The following is a 25,994-nucleotide window of genomic DNA, read 5'->3' on the forward strand; positions in this document are numbered from 1 at the left end:
AGGTTAGAAGATCTGGGGCAATGGGGTATTTGTTTGTTGTTTTAATGAGAGTTTTAAAAAAATTATCTAGAGCCATTGACATGCGATCTCTTCCGGAACTACCATCACTGGTACCCTGAGGAATCATACCCTATACATACAGTATGGAGGAGAGGATGGGTGAGGAGAACGAAGCTGGCCAGAGCCTCACATCATCAGAGCACAGCACAGGGCCACAGCAGTATGGAGGCAGTAATTCTACGGTGGAGCAGAAGGAGCCACGGAAGAGCAAACTTTTCTCTATGCACAGACAGCTTCCTGCAACAGGCAGCTAAGCAGCTGCCTACTGAGTGCTGTGGGCTCGTTCTATCTTTATTCCCTCCATGCTTCCTCCACTTGTACTCTGTTTTCTGAAACTAAAGGTAGCTTTCAGATTAAAGTTAGTCAGGTGATCTCAATAACCACCCAGCTGAGGAAAGGGTGCCAAGGTCAAGCTTTGATCAATTATCCAGAAGAGGCTCTAGCATAGCAGTACAGGTACTCGACATCCCACAAGATAAAACGTGAGGAATACTTAACACGGGGACTGAGACAGACAGCTAGCAATCTCACTGAGCCTGCAAAAGCAGGAATGCCATCGGCCAGAGCGGATAAGTCAGAAGGCTAGAAACCGAGTAGGGACAGAGCTAAAGACCAGAACACCTAACTGTAAATGTTCCGTATCCCTAACAACATGATCACTAGGTTAAATGCTGTTATCTAAAAACACAGTTCTGTGATCACAGCACACCACACGCTCACTGTATTTATTCTCCCTCCACAGTCTTCAGATTCCATGTGTTTCCTCTGCAGGGGAAACCAGAAGAGCCCACCAGAGTCCCCTAGAGTCTGGGGAGCTACACAGAGCTTCCTGCCTCATTCCTGGTGAGCCCACATTGACATTAGGTCTTTGGTTGTGACAGCAAACACACCCAGCTATGCAGTTTCTCCTCTCTGCAAAGGAGGCGTTGCTAGTGAGTTGTCTCAGTGCATGTGACCCAAGGAGACGGGAGTGACACTGTCCCCAGAAGAGCAGGCCAGCTTTGGTCTGGCAGTGCATGGAAAGCCAGGTGCCCAAGACCTCTGTCTGCCCAAAGGACCTCAGTCACAAACACACACACACACACACACACACACACACACACACACACTCACACACACACACACCATACACACATGCACACACACACGCACACACACACACACACACACACACACACACACATACACACACACATACACTCACACATACACACACATGCACTCACACACACATACACTCACAGAACACACACACACACACACACACACACACACACACACACACACACACACACACCCTTCCTTCCCAGTGCTCTCTGCTCTGCCATCACAGTCTCTCTGCAGGCTGTCAGTCCCTTCTTCACCACAGGACTCTGCAGCCTTCCTCTGGGGTTCCCCCTGGCTCCAGTCTGGCTTCTTGCCAACACATCCTCCCTCAAAGTCTGTCAGAACTCTAAAGTGGAAATCTGGCCACACAGCCCTCAGAACCTGCACGGTCTGCCCCTGTAATAGCACATCTCCAATCCCACAGCTTACTGACCCCACAGCTGAGAGCTACAGCTCGCAATGCCAGGTTGCTCTCTGGCCCTGTCTCTTGTCACTCACCCACCAACTTCTAGCCTCATCCCTAGGCTAAGCCTCCTCGTACAGAAATCCCATTCCTGGCCTCCCTGCCTCCTCACACAATGTGCTCTGTGACTGAAATGTGTCAGAGTCGAGCCACAGACCTCCACAGAAAAGCCCAATCTTCAGTGCAGCTTGCCTGGGCAGCCCTCCACCCCTGCCCCATTCACAGTCCCCAGCGGGTGTCACATCCACAACACCCTGGCACTGACTTGATGTCTGTCTCTCTCACTTGTAACCCTTTTAGAACACTGCTCACTGAACTCTGAACCCCCATATTTAGCATGCTGTCTGGGAAGTGATAGATGCTATCGTAGGCACGATTACACGCTCACACACACATGACAGAAACAGGCGACATAAAGACCAGCAAGAGATCTCACAAGGGCTGTGTTTACCCACAAATGACCCAGAAACTGCAGAGAACCCCAAATCAACTCTGTGGAGCTGGCCACACCCACTGGCCGGCCAGAGACAGACTGCTGGCTGCATCTAAGAGAATGAGGCAACTTTCATGATCCCTCATTTCCAATCCTTGCCTTGCTATGTTTATAGAAATCGGCCTTTTCTGCCAAGACACATAGCGTGGTCGCGATGGTTCACTTAACTTTTCAAGTATTCTAATGTAGCATGTATGTGACAGTTATGGGAAAGTCTGATAACTTAGAAAGGGGAAGTTTGAAAGGAAATGTACCCTGGGGATAAATGAGACAGAAACAAACAGGCCAGTGCACTGACAGATTCCAACAGTGAGCTAACATGGAGAGGCACACCACTTATCTCTCTTCTTTACTTTCCCAATTTGAAACTCCAGGGGTTTTTTACCTTATGCTGTTAGAGAAGAAAGAAAGAAATGGGTCTGTGATAGGAAGAGTATGTATATTTTAAGTATAAAGAGTTAATATGCCTCTAAGGTTTGTGCTGTTCTTATTTTCTGGAGGTGGACATGTATTTTTTTTAGTATTTGTCAATATTTTATTTATTATTTTTATGTACGTATGTTTTGCCTACATGTATATCTACCCCATGCATACAGTACCCAAAGAGACCAGAAGAGGGTGACGGATCCTCTGGGGCTGGAGTTACAAAGGTTTGTGATGTACCATGTAGCACTGGGAATCGAACCCAGATCATCTGAAAGAGTAGCCAGTGTTCTTAACCACTAAACCATCTCTTCAGTCCCTAGACGTGCAGTTTTTAAAGCTAAGTTCTCTGGGTTGACGAACTGAAATGGATATTCTTAATTAGCTATTATTGCTTGCTCAGAGCCTGAGGGATTTTGAAAGCAATGATGAGATACCCATAACTCAGACAGCTCTAATGTGTGGCCTGTGTTCTCTTGGTTGGCACGAGCTACCATATTTTGGACTAATTATTTGAGAAACATGTTCCCAAAGTCAAAATGAAAAATACCAGTTTCTCAGTTTTCAAATGCTTGCTGAATTTTGGGCTTTACTTTGTAAAGCCTAACTTAAGCATTCCAACAGACACGAATAGCTCACCCCAAGGTCTGTTTTCCTAGATGAAAACAAGGATGACCAACGATAAACCAGAGGCTCCTCTGGGGCTTATCTCCTTTCAGTTCTAAAATCCCAGTCCTGCTCTCTCCAACCACACAGAACTGTAACACTTGCCAGGACTTTTTAACTCCTGTCTTGCCCTCTTCCTTCAATGGTCCACAAGTAGACAAGCACAATCAGAGCTCGTGGTTTTAAAAGGCACTGGGAAGTTTTATTTTTGCTCTAAAGAATAATCGCCATCTTTGTGTGTGCCCTGCTCTGTTCCAGAGAGAATGTTGAGACAGCCAGAATCATTACCTAATCGATTTTTCTCGCTCCTACACCCCTCTGCTTCTCCTTATAGGCTGACATCTTCATGGTGAGAAACAACCATACATTCATATTTGTCAAGATAGTATGAGTCCCCTCAAAAGGATGAAGCCTGATTCATCCACTCAGCAAATATTTTATTGGCTGTAGTTACAAGATATTATCTAGAGAGGAATATAAACAGACAATTACAACAGCATAAGAGAAACACGTAACAAGACACCCAGAATGCTCAGGAACACAAAGAGGCAGAGCTCCTCTGCCCTGGGGGGGCGGGGGTGCCAAAGAAAGAGTCCAGAAGAGAGGTAGCTGACAATTCAACGAATTCCCCACATGAGACAATGTACACATAGGTAGTCCATGCGAACATGCAACCAGTGTAAGCAAGAATAGAAACGACTCAATGCGGATATTGCCAACGGTCGTTCACCAAGGCACCCAAAGTGCTTTCCTTGTCCTTTACATCTATAGCCCGTTCCTTCCATCCACCTGTTTTCTGCCAGGCTCCTACTTATCAAAACTCCAACTCATCCTAACCAAAACTCATCAAGAGCTGAAGTGTGCAAGAGTCTGACAAGCCCCAGAGACTGGAAGAGAGGCACCAGGGCCCTACCACAGGGTCACATGATTGCAGTATAGCAGTGAGGTTATCCACTGGCCCAGTCCACTCCCCAAAGACAACACAAAGTGAACCCATTACTAAAAATCCAAGCTTATCCTAAGTGTGATACGGTTTTCTGGACCATCAATCTGTCTTGATTTGAAGACTCCAAAACTGCTTCCCTGACTTGTTTTTTCTGTCCCTTTTAGGGACATGTGCTTTCCCTGATATTTCTCAATTCCTTTGTCCCTGTCACTGTGCATGTATGCCACAGTGTTGGCATCAAAGACAAATAACACGAGGTGACCATTTGCCTTTCCAAAATATTACAAACTAAGAAAGTAGTCAGATGAAATTCATTTTTAATGTCATGGCTGGAGCCACTTTCCTGTGAGAGCTTTAAGTCGATAAAACTGGCCAACACAGGAATTATTGTAAAGAAAGGGTAGGTCAAAACTGTAATGCCATTGTCAATATTCATTGGCCACATTGCCAGTGGGCCAGACGACCACTGCATGTGTAAGTAAACGAGGCCTAGATCATCCCCAGTATCTACTTTTAGGATCACTGACACAATGTATTCCTAGAATGATCGCAAACTAAGCAAACTTAAGAATCAAAATAAAATACTGTGACTATGTGTTTTGTTTTATAGTCTTCATACAAGAATGTGTGATTATTTTTTACCTTTTTTTAGATGTGTTTGTTTTATGTGTATGGGTGTTTCCACCTGCATGAAGGTATATGAATTACATGTGTGCCTGGTGCCCACGGAGATCAGAGGAAGGCACTGGATCCTCCTAGAACTAGAATTACAGATGGTAGTAAGCCGCCATGTGGGTTCTGAGAACCAAACCCAGGTTCTCTGCAGAAGCGACAAGTGCTTTTAACAGCTAAGCCATCTTCCTGACCCCAAATATGTAATTATTTAGCTATACTTCCTAGAACTGAATATTAATTATCCTGAGATTTTAGCACTAGGAAAATAGAAAAATTATATTCCATCTTTTGAAACTTGGCTTGGTTTAGGGAGTCTTATTGTTGTTGTTTACATGGGATCTTGTGTAGCCCGGGCTGGCCTTAAAAACCACTAATGTAGCAGAGGATGACCTTGAATTCCTGATGTTCCTGAGTGCCAGGCTTACAGGTGTTAAGCTTTTTTGAAGAGCACTCCAGACACCAGGTGTGGTCTTGATACCACACCTACACGCACATGCTATAGGACCTCATATACATCTTTCATACTTTATACACCAAGTGTCAAGCTTATCAATTGATATACATCATCATAACACATCTTATAATTTATGGCTCAGGTTATCATTCAAAGCATATAGGAGACCAGAAGGCTACGTTTTTCAAAGCCTGCACCAAGAATGCTCTAAGGGGAAGCATGCCCCATGTGCACCACCAATGCTAAGGAAACAGCCCTAAAGCTGCAGGCCGTTCTTGACCGCAAAAGTGCACCTGTGCACAAATCCAGCCTCTGCTGTTCTTAACTATATGACCCTATGGGCAAGCGAGCAGATCCCTCTGGGCACCACTCTCCTTGTACACAAAGGAAAGATGAAAGACAGCATCGTAATACCGCCTTCCCCATAAAGCTGTTGTCAGATGACAGTGTGCACAAAGCGTCTTCCTTGCCTTACCTCAACCCCATTAACTCTAAAATTGTTCACTTTGAAGAATTCTGAATTGGTTACTGGAATGCAGGGAGACAAACATGAGGAAGCCAACTGGGTACCAAAGAGGAAGATTTCATAATTGTTATGGCTCAATTGGTTGAGTCATATTAAATTAAGCTGGGATTTTCAAAAAAACAAAAATCCAGAGCTTCTTCAGAGGGCACCTAACCTAAGACAAGAAATCAAGTGGCATTCCAGGCAGAGAGTTCTAAGAACTGACGTCTATGAGCAGTATGGTGTCTGTGAGTCACCTCTTCAAATGCGAGGAGGGCAGGATTCCTCTATGAACCAAAAACAAGCTTCCACGATCTTCTTCTCAAGGTTTCCGATCTACAGTTTAACTCAGAGCCAAGCCCTCTGAACTCTATAAGGCTATGGGAGAGGCGGGATAAGACGGGAAGTAGAGTCAGCGACCAAAGCAGCTGATAAGAATCTAAGCAACTGTCAGCCTCTAAACGAAGGACAGTTTGTTTGGGTTGGGGTCCCCTCTATTGCTCATGTTACATTCATTGTTACCATATCTGGCTAAATACTAGCACTGCCACCCATGCAACATTTTGCATCATTAGAAAGAGTAAAACAGCCCAGCACGGTGTTGCATGCCTTTAACTGCAGCACTCGGAAGGCAGAGGGAGGCGAATCTCTAAGTTCGAAGCCAGCCTGATCTACAGAGCTAGTTCCAGGACAGTCGGGGCTACCCAGCACCAGAAAATGCAAAGTCTATTTGAAGACAACTGGTTTAGAGCTTATGAATCATTTACAGATAGTCACATGGGTCAGAACCATACCAACATCCCATTTAAATAATGTATATATACATAAAGCCGCCAGCAGTAACGCAGTGGTTTGTCGGCACTCTAGACAGCTACTGTTAGCATCATATTGAGTAAGGCACCTGCTTTGTAAGTAAAGACCTCTAGTTTTCACTGAGAAAATTCCTAACTTTGTAGCCCACATCTTCAAGGTCACTAGCAACTTACTATTCCGGTCAACAGTATCCTGACCCAAGCATATAGCAGGGAAATCCTGACCTAAGGCAGGTTGAGAAGGTCAGTGTGGGGTGTGGGGGAGATCTTGTGTCAGCAGCCATGGCAGAGGAAGATAGGGCTCCTGGCTTCCTGGCTTCCCGCCTTCAACTCTGAGTCTCACAAGTCCTATTGCCTCCGCGCCTTCCAGGAAGCCCTGGGCACGCCACACTCTAGCTGGGAACACTGCTCCAACCTGTGTGTTCTGAAACTGAGGTCAGTAAGGTGCGGTGCACGTGCACACTCCCCATTGCTTTGAAGACCATCACCCACAAGACCTAGTGTGGCTGTAATGAAGCCCAGTAAGCACCTACCCCAGCCTGCCTCTCTTCAGACACCCATCGCTCCCTAAATCTCCAACAGAAGAATTCCTGTTCCCCCACGCCCCTGACCCCATTGCCAGGCTTTCTGCCTGCACGGTCCCTTCATTTGGGATGTGTTGAGATTCATTGGTGGAATTAAGAACTCACATGACCCTTCCCAATAGTTTATGGAAAGCAGATTTTTCCAAGTGTCTGTCCCCCACCCCACACTCTATAGGCAGAGTCCCAAGTCTAAGTAAGCACCAGCCTCATCCCATTCTACAGAAAGGTCACAATGGGAAAACCTGCCGCCCCTCAAAGGCAGTGGGTCTGAATGGCCTCTGTTGGTTGTGCACTCTAAACTCCTGGGAGCGGGGGCTGGGCTGTGACATCACCACATAAGGAGCAGGGAGAGAAAAGGGTGTCTTCTGGGCACAGTGGTTTATGACACTTGTAGACGCTAGTAGTGCACTCTGGCCAGTTCTCTGTGTGCCTGATCTCTTCTGCCACAACACCCCCAGTCTGTTTGCCAAATACCTCAAGATGTTTCCGGAAGGTTCTGAATTATTGACAAACTTAAGGAAGATGCTTTGGGAAACACCAAGTACTAAAACAGACCTGTTCAGCTAGTGCAAACACTTGGCCATCAGCAGTTTCCTTTTTAGGACCAAGGAGAAGAAAAGGGGGGAAGGGGGAAGGTTGCCTTGGCTAAATAATAATGATATTCACAGAAGAGCAGACACTGAAATTCCAAAGTTCAAGATCTCAGAAGCTCTACTCACCCCTAGCCATCTTGCTCCTTTATTGGCCGCCTGTTGAATCTGGACTCTTTTGAGGGTGACATGGTAAACAGCTCCTTCCTCTACCTCTTCACCCCAGTCCTGAATCGAGCTCTGCCAGGGATGGGATAAAGAGAAAGAAAAAGAGGGTCGCGGTGTGTGTAGTTGTTTTCTTCCCCCTTGGCTAACCACAATCTATCCCAGCTGCTTCCCTGCTGACAACGGCTGTTCGGAATAAATACTCCTAACAGCAGCACAAGACACACTGCAATAGGCAAGGCTGAGATTTTCTTGGCTAGCAGCCTTTTCCTGCGGTATCAGGATCCTTCGACTTCTCTGTTCAGTTATTTTTCCTAGACTAGCCACATATCTTAAATCGTTTTTTCAAGTTTTTTTTCCCTTCATAAGGAAACTGTGATTTATTCCTGATTAACTCTGTCCCTTTAAGTGAAAGGAAAAATAACTCATTTGCAAAAACAAAAGTTTATATTTCTCTTAGGTACACAAACATTTGAGCAATGTCGATTTTAAACTCCCTCAAACAAGTGTTTTAATGCCAAGAACCCTCTCTGGGAAGTGAAGATGCACTTCTTTTTCTCCTCTTACTGTTTTGGAACCCCCCCTCCCCCCAAAAAAAGTTACGTGGGGTGTGGAAAGTTTTTATTTCCAAAAAGAAAAAAAAATAAACCTCTGGCAAGTGCAGGGAAAGCAACACATCTTCACGCAGTTTCCACTGAAATTTACACAGCGACCCCCTGGATGGCCATGTTGCCAGCTAAACCTCGGATCTGTGTTAAAGGGCTGCTGCTGGGAGGCAGAGCGCGGCGCTGCTCCCCCAGACTGAGTTCGGTCCTTTCCAAGTTCTGCTCTCCTGACACGCATCTGCCTGTCCCAGACACCCCGCAGGCAATGCCTGAGAACACAGACGTCGTTTCTAGGGAGAAGAGGCACAGAGAGGGGAAGGATACAAAGCAGAGTGAGAAAGCTCCTCTCAGAGCGCGGGGTTCGGGTGGCTCGGATCAGTTAGACAGTACAATTCGGCCCGAGAAAGCGGGAGATGGGAAGATGCCCCCAGCAGAGAAGCGTCCGGGGAAGGCGGGGAGCTCGCGTTACCATTTTAGCTTGCCAAAGTAATTTCATTCTCAGTTTTCTCTCCGGCACACGGACGCTGCATGGTGCGCCCTGCTCCGAGGCGGCCGGGGCGTCTCTCTGGCCCGGCTCCGGGTCCCCACGCTTCCCACGCGCCCTGCTGCCCACCACCGCCGCCGCGCGCGACTCGGCCACAAAGGAGCGCCGGCCAGCGAGCAGGCAGCCCGGGAGCCCGCGGCAGCAGACTCCTCCCCGCCGCTCCGTGATGTCAGGCTTTCCTGTTTGTGCTTGCGAGCGCACTCTCCCTTTCGGAAGCTCCGCGGATCAAGGGAGCAAGCAATCGTTTCTCCAGCTTCGGAGTGGTGGGGAAACGATGCTTTCAAGTAGACCGCTTCAACGGGGTTTCCTGGTGGCCACCAGGTGCCAAAATAGAACCATGTGTGCCATGGGACTTGTGTGCGCAGCCTCCCCTGCTTCACTAAAGGAAACTGGGGGAAATCAGGGTGAGGGACTCTTGTGACCTGCTTGCTATTTGGAATTTAGAGTAATTAAATCAGAGTCCCCTCGGTTTCAGAGATGTTCTTAGGATAAAGTCACAAGCTATCTGGGTATCTAAAACCATGCCCAGGGGCTCTACCCTGCCCCGCACCTGCAACTGCCTGGACTTGTTCCTACTGTCCATTCTTATTTGTGGCTTCCTTGCTGCTTTTTTTTTTTTTTTTAAGGTGGCCCTGGCTAGCCTTGAACACTTGGAACTTTTGTGGCAATCCTCCTGCCTCTGTCTCTTGAGTTCTAAAATTACAGGCATGCATCAGCTCCACCTCCGGTTCTGATAAGGCTCAGTTAGTTACAGCCTTACTGACTACTGTGGTGAGAGCGGAGGGTTTTGCTGAATCTGACAGTGTGTGACAGAGGCTGAAAGTGGTCCTGGGGGTTTCTGGAGCCTCTGTGGGTAGCGAGGGGGGGTGGGGTGTTGAGCACTGTGGGGACACAGAGGGATAAGTACTGCAGGGAAGAAAGCCTTTCAAAGGCAGTGCTGGTAACAATTTTATCTTAACACAATGGTCTGTGTGGGACAATACATTACTTTTTAAAAGATCTAGTTCCAATAAATCAACGGCAAGCGATAACACATAGTAATGCAGCCAGAGCTGCACCTGCCAGAACTCCACACCAACTAGGAAAACCTTGTGCGTTTTACAGGTGTCACTCCCGCTCCATCTGAAAAAGCCCTCCTCCTGACTGCTGTGCTAAGGCAAAGCACTGAGCCTTGGTTAGTAATGAATATATCATGAGCTGAGAAGTCAGCCAATCAAATGAGCTGAGAAGTCAGCCAATCAAATGAGCTGAGAAGTCAGCCAATCAAATGCTCTGATGTCTCCAAAAGAATATTAGAAATGACAGCAAGGGCACACCAAGCAAGCAAAGGGTTCCTGCACACTGCAGAATGTCTTCAAGTCCGTCACTCACTCCTCATAAAGCCCCGGGCTTCAGGGGGTCAAGACTGTGTGGAGAGAAGAATAATCTTTTACAATAAATATTAAATACACACAGACATATACACACATTCCTTCTGCCATGTTCAGTACTCAGAACACAGTGTCCCAGGAGCTAGTGGGAAAATATGTGGAGGCCCTACCTCAGGCTTCTTAGCCGACTCGGGGCCCCAGGTCACACCTAGGGGACTTTTTGGTGGTTATGAAGACAGCAAGAGGCAACGAGGACAGGCAAGCAGAGAGGCAACCAGGACAGGTAAGCAGGGCTTCGGTTAATTTCAACACCACTCTAAGCTAATCTGTGCTGTATGTTTTAAGATTATTGAAAAACTTCACAGATAAGCAACTCCAGAAACTCCTGGAGAAGGTGGCTTGACCCTCACAAGCCTCTCTCAGGTTGTAGCTCTCCCCTTCCTCTCATCCTTCAGCAGTGTCTTGACTCGGTCCCTGGGAATGACAACAGAATCCAGGTCAAAGCCAGACTTAACAGTGGGAATCAGCACAGACACTGCTTCCCTAGGATTTGCTTCTTTGGCTACAAAATGGGACAAATGTCACAGAATTTCAGAAAGTGTTAAATAAAGCAATGTGCAGATCACTTAGTGCACAGAGAGTTGTCCAGAAGGCTCCATTCTCTCCCTATCGCCCTTCCCCTCAGGGAGGCACTACACTACCCTACACAACACTACACTGTACCACATCACACCCCACTACACTACACTAAGCACTACAGGCCCAGACTCCATGAGAGGCTGTGTCATGTCTGCAGTGTGGAGAAATCTGAAATGATGTCTTCCAAGTTATATTAAAGTTCCAGACAGCTTACCAAGAATGATTATTTGTGTTTATTCCTGAGAAGGTGTGATTTTGTAGCAATCCTTTTATGAAGGAAAGAAAAAGATAAAAACCAAATAGCTGAATTTATGCCTAAATTTATGTGATTGAGAAGTATCAAATGTTGAAATCAATGAGGGCTCTCAACGTCTATTTTAGGCTATCTCACTTATAACGAGCGCCAGGCCACAAACACAGGATGCTCTGCACTGAAGCAGAGGGACCGAGAAGGGGTGCTGAGGGGCTGGAGTCTGCTCGGGGACTCCGGGACTGATGAGGACCTGTAGACCTGACACGGAAGTACAGCCGTGATGTGTGTGTGCTGTCCCTTTAGTGTGCCAGGACCCCAGAGGAGCTTGTAGTTGAGGAGAGGAACACTCAAACCGTGAACCTCTTTTCTTTAGCACTTTTAACCCAGGAAGAGAAAAAGTAAAACTGCTCCTATGTGGCTAAAAAAATATATTTCACTTATAGGCAATGCCATCAATATTACCTTTTTACCAGGGCTTTTGGATTAAAGTACTAGTTATTGTGAGGAGCATAAACCTGTAACCCACCTATCAGTCAGTGTGAACTGACTTACCCAGTAAACACCTCACCTAGACTCTTAACAGACCAGAAAAAAAACAGCTCTGAAGCTTTGGTGTCTTACTGTTCTTTTCTGATAAGTTTGCTTCTAAGAATCTTATTGTGTTTGGGGCTATTATGACTGGTATGGCTTTCCTAATTTTAATTTTAGGCTGTCGTATGACATGTGTGTGAGTGTACACAGGTGAGGGGAAATGCATGCTCACCTGAGCTGGCACATGGGAAGGCCAGAGGTTGACATCTGGGTGCCTTTCCTTAACTGCTTTTCCAACTTACTCTTTGGGAAAGGGTCTTTCACTGAAGCTTAGTTTTGGCAGACTGGTTGGCCAATGAGCTCCCAGGATTGTGCTGTCTCCACTCACCAACCCTGGGGTTACAGGTCCACACTGCCACATGCAGCTTTTATGTGGCTTCTGAGGCTCCAAACTTAGCAAACACGGTACCCACTGAGCCACCTAACCAGTCCTTTTTGTCCCAGTGCTGGGGATTCACAATGTTTGAATTTTGTTCTGTATTCTGTTACTTTAATGTATCTGCTCATTAGCTTTAATTGATCTTCTGTTGAAATAAGTAAATAAATAAATACCTATTTGTAACCTTCAAGACTTAATATGTTTGAAGTCCATGCTAACCCAAAATACCAACCAACAGAGGCTCTGAACAGATGATGGCAAGAGGGACTACATCAAACCAAACAGCTTCTGCCCAGTAGAGGAATCCAGCCAGGCTGAAAAGGCAACCTACAGAATGGGAGAAAAAACTTGCAAAACATCTGACCAATAAAGAATTAATATCTATAATAGACAAGAGAGTCTTATAACTCAATAGCAAAAGGATAGCTACAATCTAATTAAAATGGCCAATAGGCCTGAGTAAACATTTTAGAAAAAATGTATAAAACGCCCACTAGCATATGAAAACATATCTTGTATCATTCACCACAGGAGAGAAGGAAGAGAGGAGAAGCAGAAGGGGAGGGAGTGAGAAGTATCACGAAAATGCTATACCGTTCTGTACACTAACTAGAAATGGATTCTTAAAGGAAAGATGGAAGGGAGGTGGGAAAGGAAGTGTTGAGGTTCAGGCGTTAAGGAGGATGCAGAAAAAAGGGGCCCCTGGTATAGTATTGCTGGGAATGTAAGCAGTACCCACTATGAAAGAAAATATGGATGTTTCTCAAGCAGTTAAAAATACATAAAAATCAGTAATGCCAATTGCAGCATGCATGAAAGAATGTCTTTCCAGATCTCTAAGAAACTTTCCATGTTTATTACAACATTGTTCACCATGGCCATACTACAGATACAACCAGGATGTCAATCAATGGATGAACACATAAAAGAAAACTGATGCGATGGCGTATTCTCCAGCTTTTAAAAAGACACAAGTCCTTTTAAAGAGACTCTGTGGGAGGACCTGGAAGATGCTCTGCTAAGGGAAATAAGTCAAGCTCAGAAAGACAACCTGAGATCTCACGTCCGTGGAGTCACTCAAACACACAGAAGCAGAAGAGAGGGGTGATACCTGGCCTTTCCTAGTCACTGCTAATAGATTTTAAATGAAACCAGTAAGGGGAATTTGCAATAATTTTATTAATAACTATACCTTCAGCTACCTCTAGTCCTTAACAATAACTTGGAGAGAAGATATAAGCAAATAAATCAGATACTTCTAACTTTTAGCTCCAGCGATATCTAAGTGTGGCTGAAGCTACTCCATCCCATGAGCAGCCCATGAATGCTTCTCCCGAGTCTTCAGGCTTGTGGGCTTGGCTGCTTAGCGATTGGCTTCCCAGTGTCAGTTGGGCTTTCTGTCAGGGTTGTTTCCAGCTGTGAAAACTGGGGTTGGCCTGGGGGTGCAACTCATTGATAAAGTGTGTGTTTAGCATGTACAAGGCCCTGGGTTCAATCACCGATTCTGAAATCAAAAAAACAACAAAAACCCTGGGGGTGCTCCATTCGCCTACTTTTTGCTTGAACTTTCAACCTTGCTTTGCAAAGGATAAGGAGCCAGTCATGCTTGGTTAAAGATGAATGCTCCTTTAAACCCTTCTTAAACAATAGACATTGCTGTCATTTTCTGAGCCCAAACTGACCTTATTAATTATCACAGAGACACTACAAGGCATCGATTAAAATTCTCAATGTTCTGCCATTAGATTATTCTATTCATGTAAGCAAATTATGAGCATTTTAGACAGTCGCATTGCAACTAAAGAAAAGGTTGCCCTGAGGGATGGAAAGTAAAGATGGAAGAAATACAAGCAAATGCCATACAACCGCTGCCAGGCCCGAGACAAAGGGCTCCTACAGCCATAACAGAAAATATTTTTCAACTAATATTTTAATCATTTGTTGGTGGTCACTCTTATTGTTGGTGATGCTCACTTACAGAGGAAGATGGTTTATGGAATACTATTTGTACCTGGGGCTAATGTACATTAATGCCTCATCTAATTATAGGTCTCTATAAAAGAAAAAAAGGACACAGCCAGCAGTGTGTCCACAGAGATGAAAAAGATCAAAACACAACAATTGGCTGCGATATGTTGCCAGTTCTGGGTGACACATAGTGATCAGTCAGAGGTCAAGGTGAGTGGGTGACCCAAGCTGAAGATGAAGAGCTTTGACCAAGAGTCTGGAGCATTACTGGACAATTAGCCAGGTCATCTCCCCCGTCACCAAAGCTAAAGGACCCTCCTTTTGTCATCAGCATGGTACTGAGATAGCAGTGAGCCTTAAATAAAGAAGCCATGGCTCTTCGGTCAGAGACATCTAGAGCTGAGGTCTAGCTTGATCACTTCACTCTGATGCAAGACCTTCATTCCAACCCATTTAGTCCTGCTAAGAAGAGAGGAATATAAACACTTCTGTCGTCAGCCTGAAGTAGGAATTAATCAAGAAGTCAAGAAGTCAAGCCTTCAGCACAGTAGCCAACACCACGGTTACTACCCAATGCTATCAGCAGTAGGGGCTGCATGTGTTGAGATAAAGAATTGCAAAGAGTGTAGGAAAGTAATGATGTTAAAGTCAGGCTCCTCTTATAAGTAGCTCAAGATTCTATAGCTTAAAGACAGAATGGCATGATACAAAGATCACGGCGAGAGCCCTAAGTCTCACACATTGTCCAATCAGTGAGCAGCATTCACTGAGTTGCTACAACCCCAGGAAAATGCTGAGCTCAATGTTCCTGCCAATCCATTCTCTCTCTAGACAGAGTGATCTTTCCAAATGGCATTACCATCTCCCCCTGTCCTTTACCCCCTCTAGTGGTTCCCTACTGCCAAGGATAAAAGCCTAAATGCTTCCTGTACTCCATGGAGCCTGGCTGTGGCTAGCCCCTGTGAGTCCCTACCCTCCTTCCCCTCACCCCACCGTGCTATCAAACTCCATGTTTTTGACAAAGTCATAGACAAGTCCAACCCCTCCTGCCAGGGGGCAGGATGGCATTTCCCGTATGTGGGACATCCCAGCCTCTTCTTGCTCTGGTTAAATACCCATATCACCCATGTGCGGCCACAGCACCACATCCCTCTTTCCTCATAAGTCAACCACAGTTGAATATTTGTACGGACAGATGTAAGATTCTTCTACAAAACTGCAAAGGCTATGAAGGCTATGAACATCTATGAAGTTACATAGATGGTATGTAACTTTAATCTTTTTAAGGCTTAGATGTTTTGGTTTTTTTTTTTTCTTTCTTTTTTTCGGAGCTGGGGGCCGAACCCAGGGCCTTGTGCTTGCTAGGCAAGCGCTCTACCACTGAGCTAAATCCCCAACCCTGGCTTAGATGGTTTTTAAACGTTTTAACCTCTCTTTTAGCCCACCACCCACCAGAGGGTAGTGGAAAAGAGAAGATACAGGGAAAGCGGACCGGTTTAGAAACGTTCTTAGGAGCAGCATCGGCCTGTGTCATGTGGAAATCAGCAGTTCAGTTCACAGATGACTAGCGGCAGCTCTATCCACTCGTGAACACATCACAGATGCACCAGCAATCCAGTTCAGTAGAGGGAGGACAGCAAACTTGAGTCAGCAGGAGGGGCCAGGAGAAGTTCTCAGCTGTGTCTCTTTCAGCAAATCAAGATCAACAAAGACTCGAGACCACAAGCATTGTACAACTAGATCTATAAGCAAGCCTAGCTCAGACTCCACCACTGTCTGTAGAGTCCTATTTATGCCCTCCAGACATCGCGTGTCCTCAGCATGTACATGTCAGCAGGTGCAGCTGTCTCAGCTGCCAATCAGCCAGAGTCCGAGGAAGCAGCAAGAGACTGCAGCACGCCACTGGAAGGTTTCTGGCATGCTTCTCTCTGAGGAGTCCTGACTAACGTAGCTCAGCTATGCAGTGTAAGGCGGACTAATACACGCGTGCTGTTTGCAAAGAATCCTTCATCACGTGTCCTTTCATGTGCTTGCGTTAGCAGAACACCCTTTCACGTGTCTGCTTCAGCAAAACATTCCCTCTTTCATATGTTTGCCCCAACAGAGCACCATCAAACACAACTGACTTTCTAAAGAACTCTTAAGTTTTCATTTCAATGGCGCCCGCCAGGTTTGCTCTGTCTACTCTGTGCTTGCCCCTCGCAGTGCTGTACAGAGACCTGCTATGGTTATTAGCATTGCAGATGCCAAAAAATGAGAGAGAGAGAGAGAGAGAGAGAGAGAGAGAGAGATGATTTGGCAGGTAGATGAGGGAGACCACGTTATAAATTCAATAAATGAGTAGTAAATATGGTAGGACAAGTAATAGTATATATTGTCACTAACTTAAAAGTATTTATTATACTTTAACAAGAAAAGTGTAGAGGAACTGGGTGAAAATGACTTCGAATGCCAGGGGCCAGCAAGTAAACAAACAAATCAGAGCCAGCTGAGCAAGGGGACACCGAGGAGATAACACTCTGCCAGGCAGGGCTGACTCTTGAAAAGCCTGTCAGGACGGAGAGACATTCAGCAATTAACAGCACTCTGTGTTTACAGAGGACTCAAGCTTAGTTCCTAGCACCAGTGGGCAGCTGTGACTCCAGATCCAGCAACCAATGGCCTTCATGACACCTAAGCTTAAAACGCACATAGGCACACATGTGTATTCAAGTCTTCGGGGAGGGAAATGGGAAGGCAGAGGCGGGATGATATCATATAAGATGCACCATGTACAAGTATGAAACTGTCAAAGAATAACTAAAGTGTTCTTTAAACTCTTCTGGTAAGGCAGCTTTTCTTACAAAGACTGCTGTCACATACACTTGGAAGACAAAGAGAAGCGTAGTTTGGAAGAAACAAATGGGGCAGAGAGGACTGTGTGGTTCAAAAGAAAGAGGTGAGATTTGAACCATGCGGTCCAGGAAAACACTTTGCAATTGAGAACTGCTGAGGGAAGAAGTCCGATCTCCAACAGTGTCAGCATGGACCAATGGAACTCCAGGTCAGTGTGCTTGTCTGTCTTTAAGTCTTCTTGTCTATTTTGATTTTCTTTTGTTTTTGTTGGTTTTTTTGTTTTGTTTTTCTTGTGTGTGTGTGTGTGTGTGTGTGTGAGAGAGAGAGAGAGAGAGAGAGAGAACATGAACATGAAGTTGGCTGGGCAGGGATATAGGAGGGATCTAGGAGAGGAAAAATATGATCCAAATATATTGTATAAAAATAATAATAACTTTTAAAGATAATTTGAAATGATAAAATACCACATCGACCAGATGATTCTAATATGTGTCTGTAAATTATCTTGTGAGGGGAGAAAGGACCAAGAGAAGGTGGTGGAAGAACGCCCTTCTAAATTGGCAGTTTCACTGGGAGGGAAAAGAAGAGGGCTCAGAGAGGAAGACATGAATCTGGGGGTGTGGGAGGAATACATTCCACAGCTGATGACAGGCAGCATGCTACAAGAAAATGAGAGAGGAAGCAAATAAACAAACGAAATGAAAAGGTTTAGGACCAGAGCACTGAGAATGTGGGGACATGTAAAAAAAGACAAAATAAGAAGGGCTTCTGTTTGGGGAGGAAAAAAAAAAAAACATTGGCTCAGTTCTTAGGAGGAAGAAACTTAGAGATAGTGACAGAGGAGTGACTGAAGGGAGGAAAACTAACGATGTGTCTGTCAGTCCATATGCTGGGAAGTTCACAGGAGCCATATGACCAGTGGGGGCAGGGAGGTCGGCGGTGGAGCGTGCAACCGTCTGACAGTACGTGTCTCACAAGAAAAACAGGACAAAACAAACAAACAAAAGGACCCAAGAAGAAAGCAAGACTAGGAGGAAGCCAGAGCTGTGGGAGGTAGTGATGGGAAGAGCGCTCACTTATGAATTCTCAAACTGAAGTCAGAGTTGGAAGACACTCAGTGGACTTGTCAATATTTCAAACAAGCTTTGCCCTCAGCCACTGTTGTCAGATGCTGTGGGGAGTTTTAAGTGAGCTCTATTTTAAAAACCTGCAAATGTTTTGAAAAAATTATCGCAGTTATTTTATGACACTCTTCAATAAAATGTAACCAAAGTTAATTCAAAGTCTTAGTGTGGTCAGTTACATAACTGCAGAATTGCTGAATGGCTTAAACACTGTGTTTTCCCAGAAATATTTGTCTTCTGGATGAAACCAAGAATGGAAAGTTCCTGGCTTCAAGAACAGCGTCTGAGAAGGTGGAAAGAAAGAAAAGCCTACATAATGGGAAAGAAACCTAACAAAAGTTAACCAAAATGCCACAAGTGTGCTAGCTTCTCACAGGGAGAAGCAGAAACTCAGAGAAGTGGGTTTCACACTTTAGAAAGCCGGTTGTGTATCCATAAGATAATCCCCACTTTCTTAAAACAAAGGAAAAAACAAACAGAAAATGTTTCAGACATTGAAAATGTTAGATAGATCTTTGGGCCTTGATATGTATCTTTTTGCCTGTTAAATTGATGGGATCAGTTCACAGTGGCTAACACTGATCCTGCTTCTTTTAAAGCTTGAGGTGAGCCTTTATAACAGTTAGCTTTTATGTTGCTGTGATAAACACCAGGCCCCAAACCCAATTTGGGGAGGAAAGGGTTTAACTTATAGCTTAGGGGAAGCTGGGGAGGCCAGAGCTGAGGAGGCCAGGGAGGAGCACTGCTTAGCAGACTCCTCTTGCTCAGGTGCCTTTCTTACACAACCCAGGACTACAGTGGGCTGAGCCCTTCCAGATCAGAAGAAAGTATATCCCACACAGTTACCTACAGACATTTTCTTAATTAAGGGTATGTCCTCCCAAACGACCCCATCTTGTGTCATGTTGACAAAAAAACCTAGGCCGGGTGTTCCTACAGGATGGGAACTGCCCTGCTCGGGGTGGGGGAGGGGTTACCTCAGCTCACTCGGCTTCCAGGTGACAGAGAGCCACTGCACCTCCAGTTGCTACAGCTCCTTCCCAATTAGCTGGTTCTCCCTTTGAAATCCTTCTCTAGGTGGAGAGGTGGTGGGTATCTGTCTGTCTGCCTATCTACCTGTGTGCCTGTGTGTGTTAGGGGAGGGGAGAATTGATAGAAGAGACTGGGTTTTCATCTCAAAGCACAGACATAAAATGTAATGATTCCTCTCAGCATACAACCAATAAAAACAGCCTGTAAAGAAATGATGGTCCTCAGCCAGGCCAGGAGGCACAGGCCTGCAGTCTAGCTCGGTAGGAGGTTGAGTCAGGAGGATTCAGGCCTACATGTTACAGATGACTGTAAGGCCAGCCTGGGCCATTTAGTGAGGCCCTGGCTCAAAATAAAAAGTTTGGGGGGTGAGGGCAGGACTTGGGCTCAGTATGAAAGAATGCTCACCCTGTATACGGAAGGCTGTGGGTTCAATCCTCAGTAATGTAGACGTAGAGGAGGAGGAAGATGAAGGAGGAAGAGGAGGAGGGGGTAAGAGAAAAAAGGATGGCAACCAGCTACCCCCTAAGTGACACGAGCATTTAGTGACGCGAGCATTTAGTGACGCGAGCATTTAGTGACATGAGCATTTAGTGACATGAGCATTTAGCTTTGTCCAAAGGGATTTCTCACCTCTATCTTGCCAGGCTGCCAGGTGTGCTGGGCTGCTGTGGCATGGGCCTTGGGCATGGTTCTGGCTTTAGCCCATGACTTTATACCAAGAAGCAGTTGGCAATCTTGGCACCCATGCCTGATCCAAACAAAGTTTCTGGTCTTCTTATGGGAGGAAGCTCAGGATAAAGTGGGGGTTGGGCAAGGACTAGCACACTCTTCAGCTTGGCTCCAAACATCCACACCAAAGAGAAACAACCCCAAAGGACCCAAAGAGATTAGAATCAGCCCCCAAGCAGCCAAAGGAATGATTGACTTTGGGTGCAGGGTTCAAGAATGCCAGGACATAATTAGACTTTCTAGGGAAGGTCAAGGAAACCATTCCACACGGAGCAGCAGACAGAAAAGGCCTGTTGTGACTCTCCTCACAGAACAACGGCCATGCCACCAGTGGATGCCTATCTCTGGGAAAGAAAAGTAGTTTTTAGTTGTTAAACTTGTCAAGACAGCCAGATCTGTACTCTAGCCAATCTACCCATTAAACAGAACAGAATCGAGAGATAAGAGAACCACTTTACAAGAGTAGATCACTACATCCCCAAGAGTGGGATATTAGAGTCTTAGATACCAAGAGTTAGATTTTAAAGGTCTTTGCCTAATTAGTACTTGAAATAAAGTCTTACTGAACCCTTTGCTAGACATCTCGGAATGAACTCAACCACAGAGCTGTGATGCCTGCCTCACAGCACTGATGAGGGAGGGGACAGACAAGCAGAGCAGTTTCGTTACTGCATGACAGAAGCTGAGAGAAGACGTACAGGTGGCAGGCGCAGGTCAATCACACAACATTTAAAGAGAATTCTCCAGAGAAAGTGATCTTTAAAGTGAAATCTGCCTGGTAAAACACAATCAGTGAGAAACTATAAAGGCAGAGAGGGAAGGCGCCAGGCAGATGCATGGGACAAAAAGGGAGTCCGAGCTCTCTTCTGTGGGTGGACATCACCTAGACCATTGTGGGTCTGAGCAGGACAGAGAAAGGAGGGATTTCCCTGTCTCACCACTTGAGCTGAGACATCACATCTATCTTCTCTGAGCTCAGATTGGATCTACAACTGTGATGTCTATTCCCGGCTATCAATCTGACTGTATCTGGAATGGACTACAGTCCAGAATTGGAAGGCTCACCTGTGATCCAGATCTTGAGGCTGAGAGACACAAGTTTCTGACCTGGATGTTGGCATGGAGATCTTGAGGCATAGTGGCTATGAATCCCAGGAGACTAAGGCAAGGAGATCTCTGAGTTCAAGGTCACCTGGGACAAAACAAGTCTCAGATCCAGGCGTGGTGGTACACACCTTTAATCTGGGGCACACCTTCTGCTGGAGGCCAACTTAAGCACATTGGAAGAAAGAAGATTCGCTCTTCTTCACCTGCTTGCATTTGCTTGCCAGCACATCTGTTGGAATCTACTTCTACAGAAGACCAGGTGAAACAGCTAGCCTTGTGGGACTGAGCAACTGCTAGATTTCTTGGACTTGCAGTTCACAGCTGTCCATGGTTGGGGAGTTGGACTACAGACTCTAAGTCATCACAACAAATTCCCGTACTATGGATACATTCTATCCATATCTCTGTGACTCTAGAGAACCCTGACTAATACAACAACCTCGTTCTCCCTGATTCTCAGGCCTCTGCCCTCAGAGAGAATTGCACTACCTCCCTCCTGGATCTCTCCTTGACAGAGAGCACATCCTGTGACTTCTCAGCTTCCATGATTGGATGAGTCAATACTTGTAATTGGTATAGCTCTTATATACTTAGTTCTGCTTCTCTGGAGACCTCAGCCTGATAGAGGAGACAAATGTGGGAATGTATACTATAAGCAGTTAGGAGGTTAACTGTGGGCTTGTATGGAGCCATCCTGTCCCCACATTACAAGTGACAGTACTTGTGCTATACTGTGTTCATTTACAAACACTTCCTCACACATCCCAGGCGGGACACAGCTGGAACTAGAACCCAGGCTTCAAGGAAAAGCCTCTTGGTTCTCACCCTGGAAATGCTCGAGTGTCAGGCCGATCCCTGACCAACAAATGGGGGAAAGACCAGCCCTTAGCATCTCTTCTGAAAGATGACAGAGAGTTGAGAAGTACTGACCCCTGTGAGCCTTCAGAAGAAAGAGGAACACAACCAACTAAGGCATCTTGGAGCAGATGTATAGTCTCAGCAAAGGGTTAGGGTGTTGGGGAGGAGTTTAGGGTGCTGTACAGGATAGAAGATGAGTATTCCAAGTAGAGAAAGAGCGGGGCGGGTCATCATAGACCACACAGACCAAGAAGGCCACTAGTAGCAGTCACAGTACTGTGCAATGTGTCCCAAGGGCATTCGGAGAGCCACACTTAGTACCCAGGGAAGACGGCCCATATCTGTGTTAGCATAGTGTGGGTGAGATTCAGCAGCACCTGGGTAGGTCACAACTACCCAGCATTCAGTCCTGACAACTTAAGTGGCTTGACTTTTATGCCTACTTGCAGGTATAATGTTGAGCTCTCTGCTACTTTGTAGTTTATAACACCTGCTGCATATACCCCCTGATCATCTCTCCCTTTCAAAGTGAAAGTATTAACCACTCCATTTTATATCACAAGAAACAGAAACATCAATAACTCATACAATATAAATGCTGGGCCAGGGTCAAAATTCCAGGACTTTTGACTCCAAATATAGCAATTTCAAAAGACTTTTTCCTTAGGTCATTTACGTGGTAAAACCTTTGCTGGTATATATTATTTCCATTATTTGTGAGCTACACACCTTAGGGACTACATTAGTGCTTCGTTCTCTCTGGGAATTGGAATGTACTTACCAGAACTCAAGAACTATGTTCTCAACGGCAATCTCCAGGGTTTTCTATCATCTTCCCAGCGCCACTGTCCCAGTGAAGCACATAACTGCCTGGTGTGGCCACCCCATTTGCTCTCTCACATAGGCACGCAGGCGGGGCTCCTTGGTGTAGCGTTAGCAACTGCATGCGCTATGGGAAGCCAAGCCCTCAATCTTACAGGTTAAATCTGGGTGTGGCCGTGCACATCAGCAGGTCCGGCTACTCCACAGGCTGAGGTGAGAGTCTGAGATCAGTGTGAGCATCATAGCAATATGCCCATGTCAAAAGGAGAGGAAGATAAATGAAAGGAGAGGTGGAATGAGAGGGGTGAGGAAAGAAAAAAGTAACGCGAACTTAGAGCCTGAAGAAAGAGCAAGTCAAGTGACTGCCAGTCACATGAGAAATGCTGTCCTGTGGCATGGATCCCCTAGCTTCCAGAAGACGCATCTCATTCACAGGCAAGCAGTCAGACTTGCCTAAAGCTATGCCTGGAACAAGAAGCAAACGTTAGCAGATGAAAAGACAAGTGTTTGCTTGGCAAGAAAACCAGCATGGATGAAGGCATGGAAGTCAAGAGAACAAAGGCAACTTCCTCCAACACTCAGAAGGACGGCAAGAGCCAGAGAGCAGGCTGGGAGCACGACCTTCCGTGCAGGTGCCTGGAAGGCGCCATGCAGAAGTTTCCTGCCACGTTAATAAGCCCTGGCCAGGGCTAGAGATGCAGCTCAGAGCACAGAGAGCTCGCCTAGCACACACGAAGACCCAGCTCAGTCCCTCATAAACCAGGCGTGGTGGTAACGGCCTGTGTTCCCAGTACTTGGGAAACAAGATGCAGGAGGATCCGAAACTCAAAACAACTCTCAGTAACAGAGTGAGTTCAGCCTGGGATATATGAGACCTTGTGATAGATAGATAGATAGATAGATAGATAGATAGATAGATAGATAGATAGATAGATAGATAGATAGATAGATAGATAGATAGATAGATAGAAGGATAGATAGATAGATAGATAGATAGATAGATAGATAGATAGATAGATAGATAGAAGGATAGATAGATAGATAGATAGATAGAAAATAAGAAAATAGCTAGATCTGAGTTTGTCCCCAGAACCCATATGGTAGAAGGAGAGCGCCAACTTCTGCAAGTCGTTCTCTGACCTCCATGTGCTCGTAGTGGCATGAGGAAACACACACACACACACACCACACACACACCATACACACACACACACACACACACACACACAATATGCAGGAAATGTATTAAAACACAATAAATAAATTAATGTGTGTGTGCATGCAAGAGAGACAGAGAGAGGAGAGAGAGACAGAGAGAAGTGAGACATGACTACAGTCTGACAAAGGTTAGAATAGCACTCTAGTAAAATTCCTTTAAGCCAGTTCAGTAAGTTCAACCTTCTAAAAAGCCCCACTTAAAAAGTGAGAAAGGACAGATAAAGATGACATTTTTATGAATTACTTTTAATGCTGTAATTTTTCTGCCTCACAGGATTTAAAGAGGCACAGAGGGAAGTGACCATGAGAATTCCTTAGGAAGATGTGGTGGTTGTGTTTAATATCAATTTGCCAAGATTTACAATTCTCTGATTGCCTGAATTGATCTGGGAAGACCCACCCCAAACGTGTGCACAGCCTTCTAGTAGCAGCCCAGGAAAATGTCTGGCCTTCCCTCTCATTTTGTTGATTTGCTGATTCTTTTGCTGATAGCAGAACCAGCACTCCCAGGCTTCCATCACTAGGTAAGGACCAGGGGCTCTCCAGGAGGTCTCCAGGTTTTCTGTGTCAAATTGGGACTCTGACTCCCAGGTACCTAGTTTTAGTGACTGAGCAACGAGCAACTTCTCAGCCACTCCAGTATGGGACTACTCTTGGCAGGGATGCTCTGTCCACTGAAGAGCCCAGCCTCTCAGGTGTGGGAGGCGTGCTGTTGCACTTCAGTGTAAGATGAGTTTATAAAATGGTGTGTGTGTGTGTGTGTGTGTGTGTGTGTGTGTGTGTGTGTACACAGCACGCAGTGCCACACATTATTAATCCCTAAAGAATTCTCACTAATACAGAAGGGGAATGGCAAAACTCTGCCACAGACGAAGCTTCGCTGCATTCCAGTTCACTTTACACACCAGGCTCAAACTAATCTCCATAAAACACTCCAGCTCAGATGTTCCCTGTGCTCACTTTCCTGCTTTTCTGCTCTCCTCTCCCAAACAAAGGTCTAGCTCTAGCCGACAGTGTCCTCTTCCCCACACAGCTGGAGCCCTTCGCTCCCACCTGCAAGCCCGCATGTAAGACTGGCGCTAACCTCCAGCATCAGGAATGAAGAGCCTTTGGCTCAGCATTCTGGACTGGAGCGTCCAGCCATGCTTTGTGCTAGACAGGCCCTATGTTCCAGGCCTGATTCCTGCTTGGCGCTCTGCCTGGTCCCTCCGTGGCTACGGCCCAGCTTCTCCATTTCCATTCTGCCCTCTCCTCCCAGAGCTTGGAAGTCAGCCCGCAAACCTGAGCAGAGTGGCTGGCGCCTGCTAACTGCTGACACACATTTCATTCCCCTTCCTGATTACATTTCCAAGTGCCACCTGTTCCTCGCTGCTCCGGCCCTGCACCTTCCTTCCACCCCAATGCCGACTCTACTCGCATAAGCGATGGTCTGTCATCGTCCATATTCCTCTGCAACCCCTTCCAGTGCCGGGCCTGCTGGCCTAGACTTTCTGCAGTTCCTGCCCCAAACTTCATGCAGATCTAGACTCTGCTGCTTGTACTGAGCACAGCCATTTTAAAGAATAGCTTAAACCACAGCAGGAAGACATTTGAAGCCATAGAGGCCAGAGTCCCCAATTGACTTCTTGAATGTTTATATATCCTTCCCTCCAGCCCAAATCATCCCACTGTTATTTGCCCCCCATCCCCTATGCTTACAGAACCCCAATTTAGTCCTGCAAACCCCAAAGTCTAGAGAAGGCTTTCTTCAATTCCTTCCCACATGGACATTCCTAATAAAGAGCACACTCACAGAAGTGACAGAGCATACTACACCCTTCACTGGCTGGACATTCCATTTCCCTCTGATCGCTTGTGACCCGTTATCTAGGGTCCTATTTGGAATTTTATTGCATTCCTTCTTATTTTACAAATCTTATCTCACTAAGGATATAAATAAATACCCTGGGAATAAGACCCATGTCTGATAACTTAGCA

At 45.9% G+C, this 25,994-nt stretch overlaps 1 protein-coding gene across 4 annotated transcripts in view; it reads right to left on the bottom strand.

Moving 5' to 3' along the window:
• The window catches only part of Rgl1 (ral guanine nucleotide dissociation stimulator like 1), a 249,011-nt gene that overhangs the window by 95,540 nt on the left and 127,477 nt on the right, over positions 1 to 25,994 (bottom strand). For 2 of the 4 annotated variants that reach the window (XM_032915394.1, XM_032915392.1), the window contains exon 3: positions 7,908 to 8,018. The exons of 1 other annotated variant lie outside the window; for it this stretch is intronic. In XM_032915394.1, coding sequence (XP_032771285.1) covers positions 7,908 to 8,018 — 111 coding nt within the window. Of the gene's footprint in view, positions 1 to 7,907; positions 8,019 to 9,017; positions 9,196 to 25,994 lie in introns of those variants that run through there. One more of the 4 variants, XM_032915395.1, reaches the window with a different exon arrangement.

This window comes from Rattus rattus, chromosome 10, assembly GCF_011064425.1.
Source record: "Rattus rattus isolate New Zealand chromosome 10, Rrattus_CSIRO_v1, whole genome shotgun sequence".
Classification (NCBI taxonomy): domain Eukaryota; kingdom Metazoa; phylum Chordata; class Mammalia; order Rodentia; family Muridae; genus Rattus; species Rattus rattus.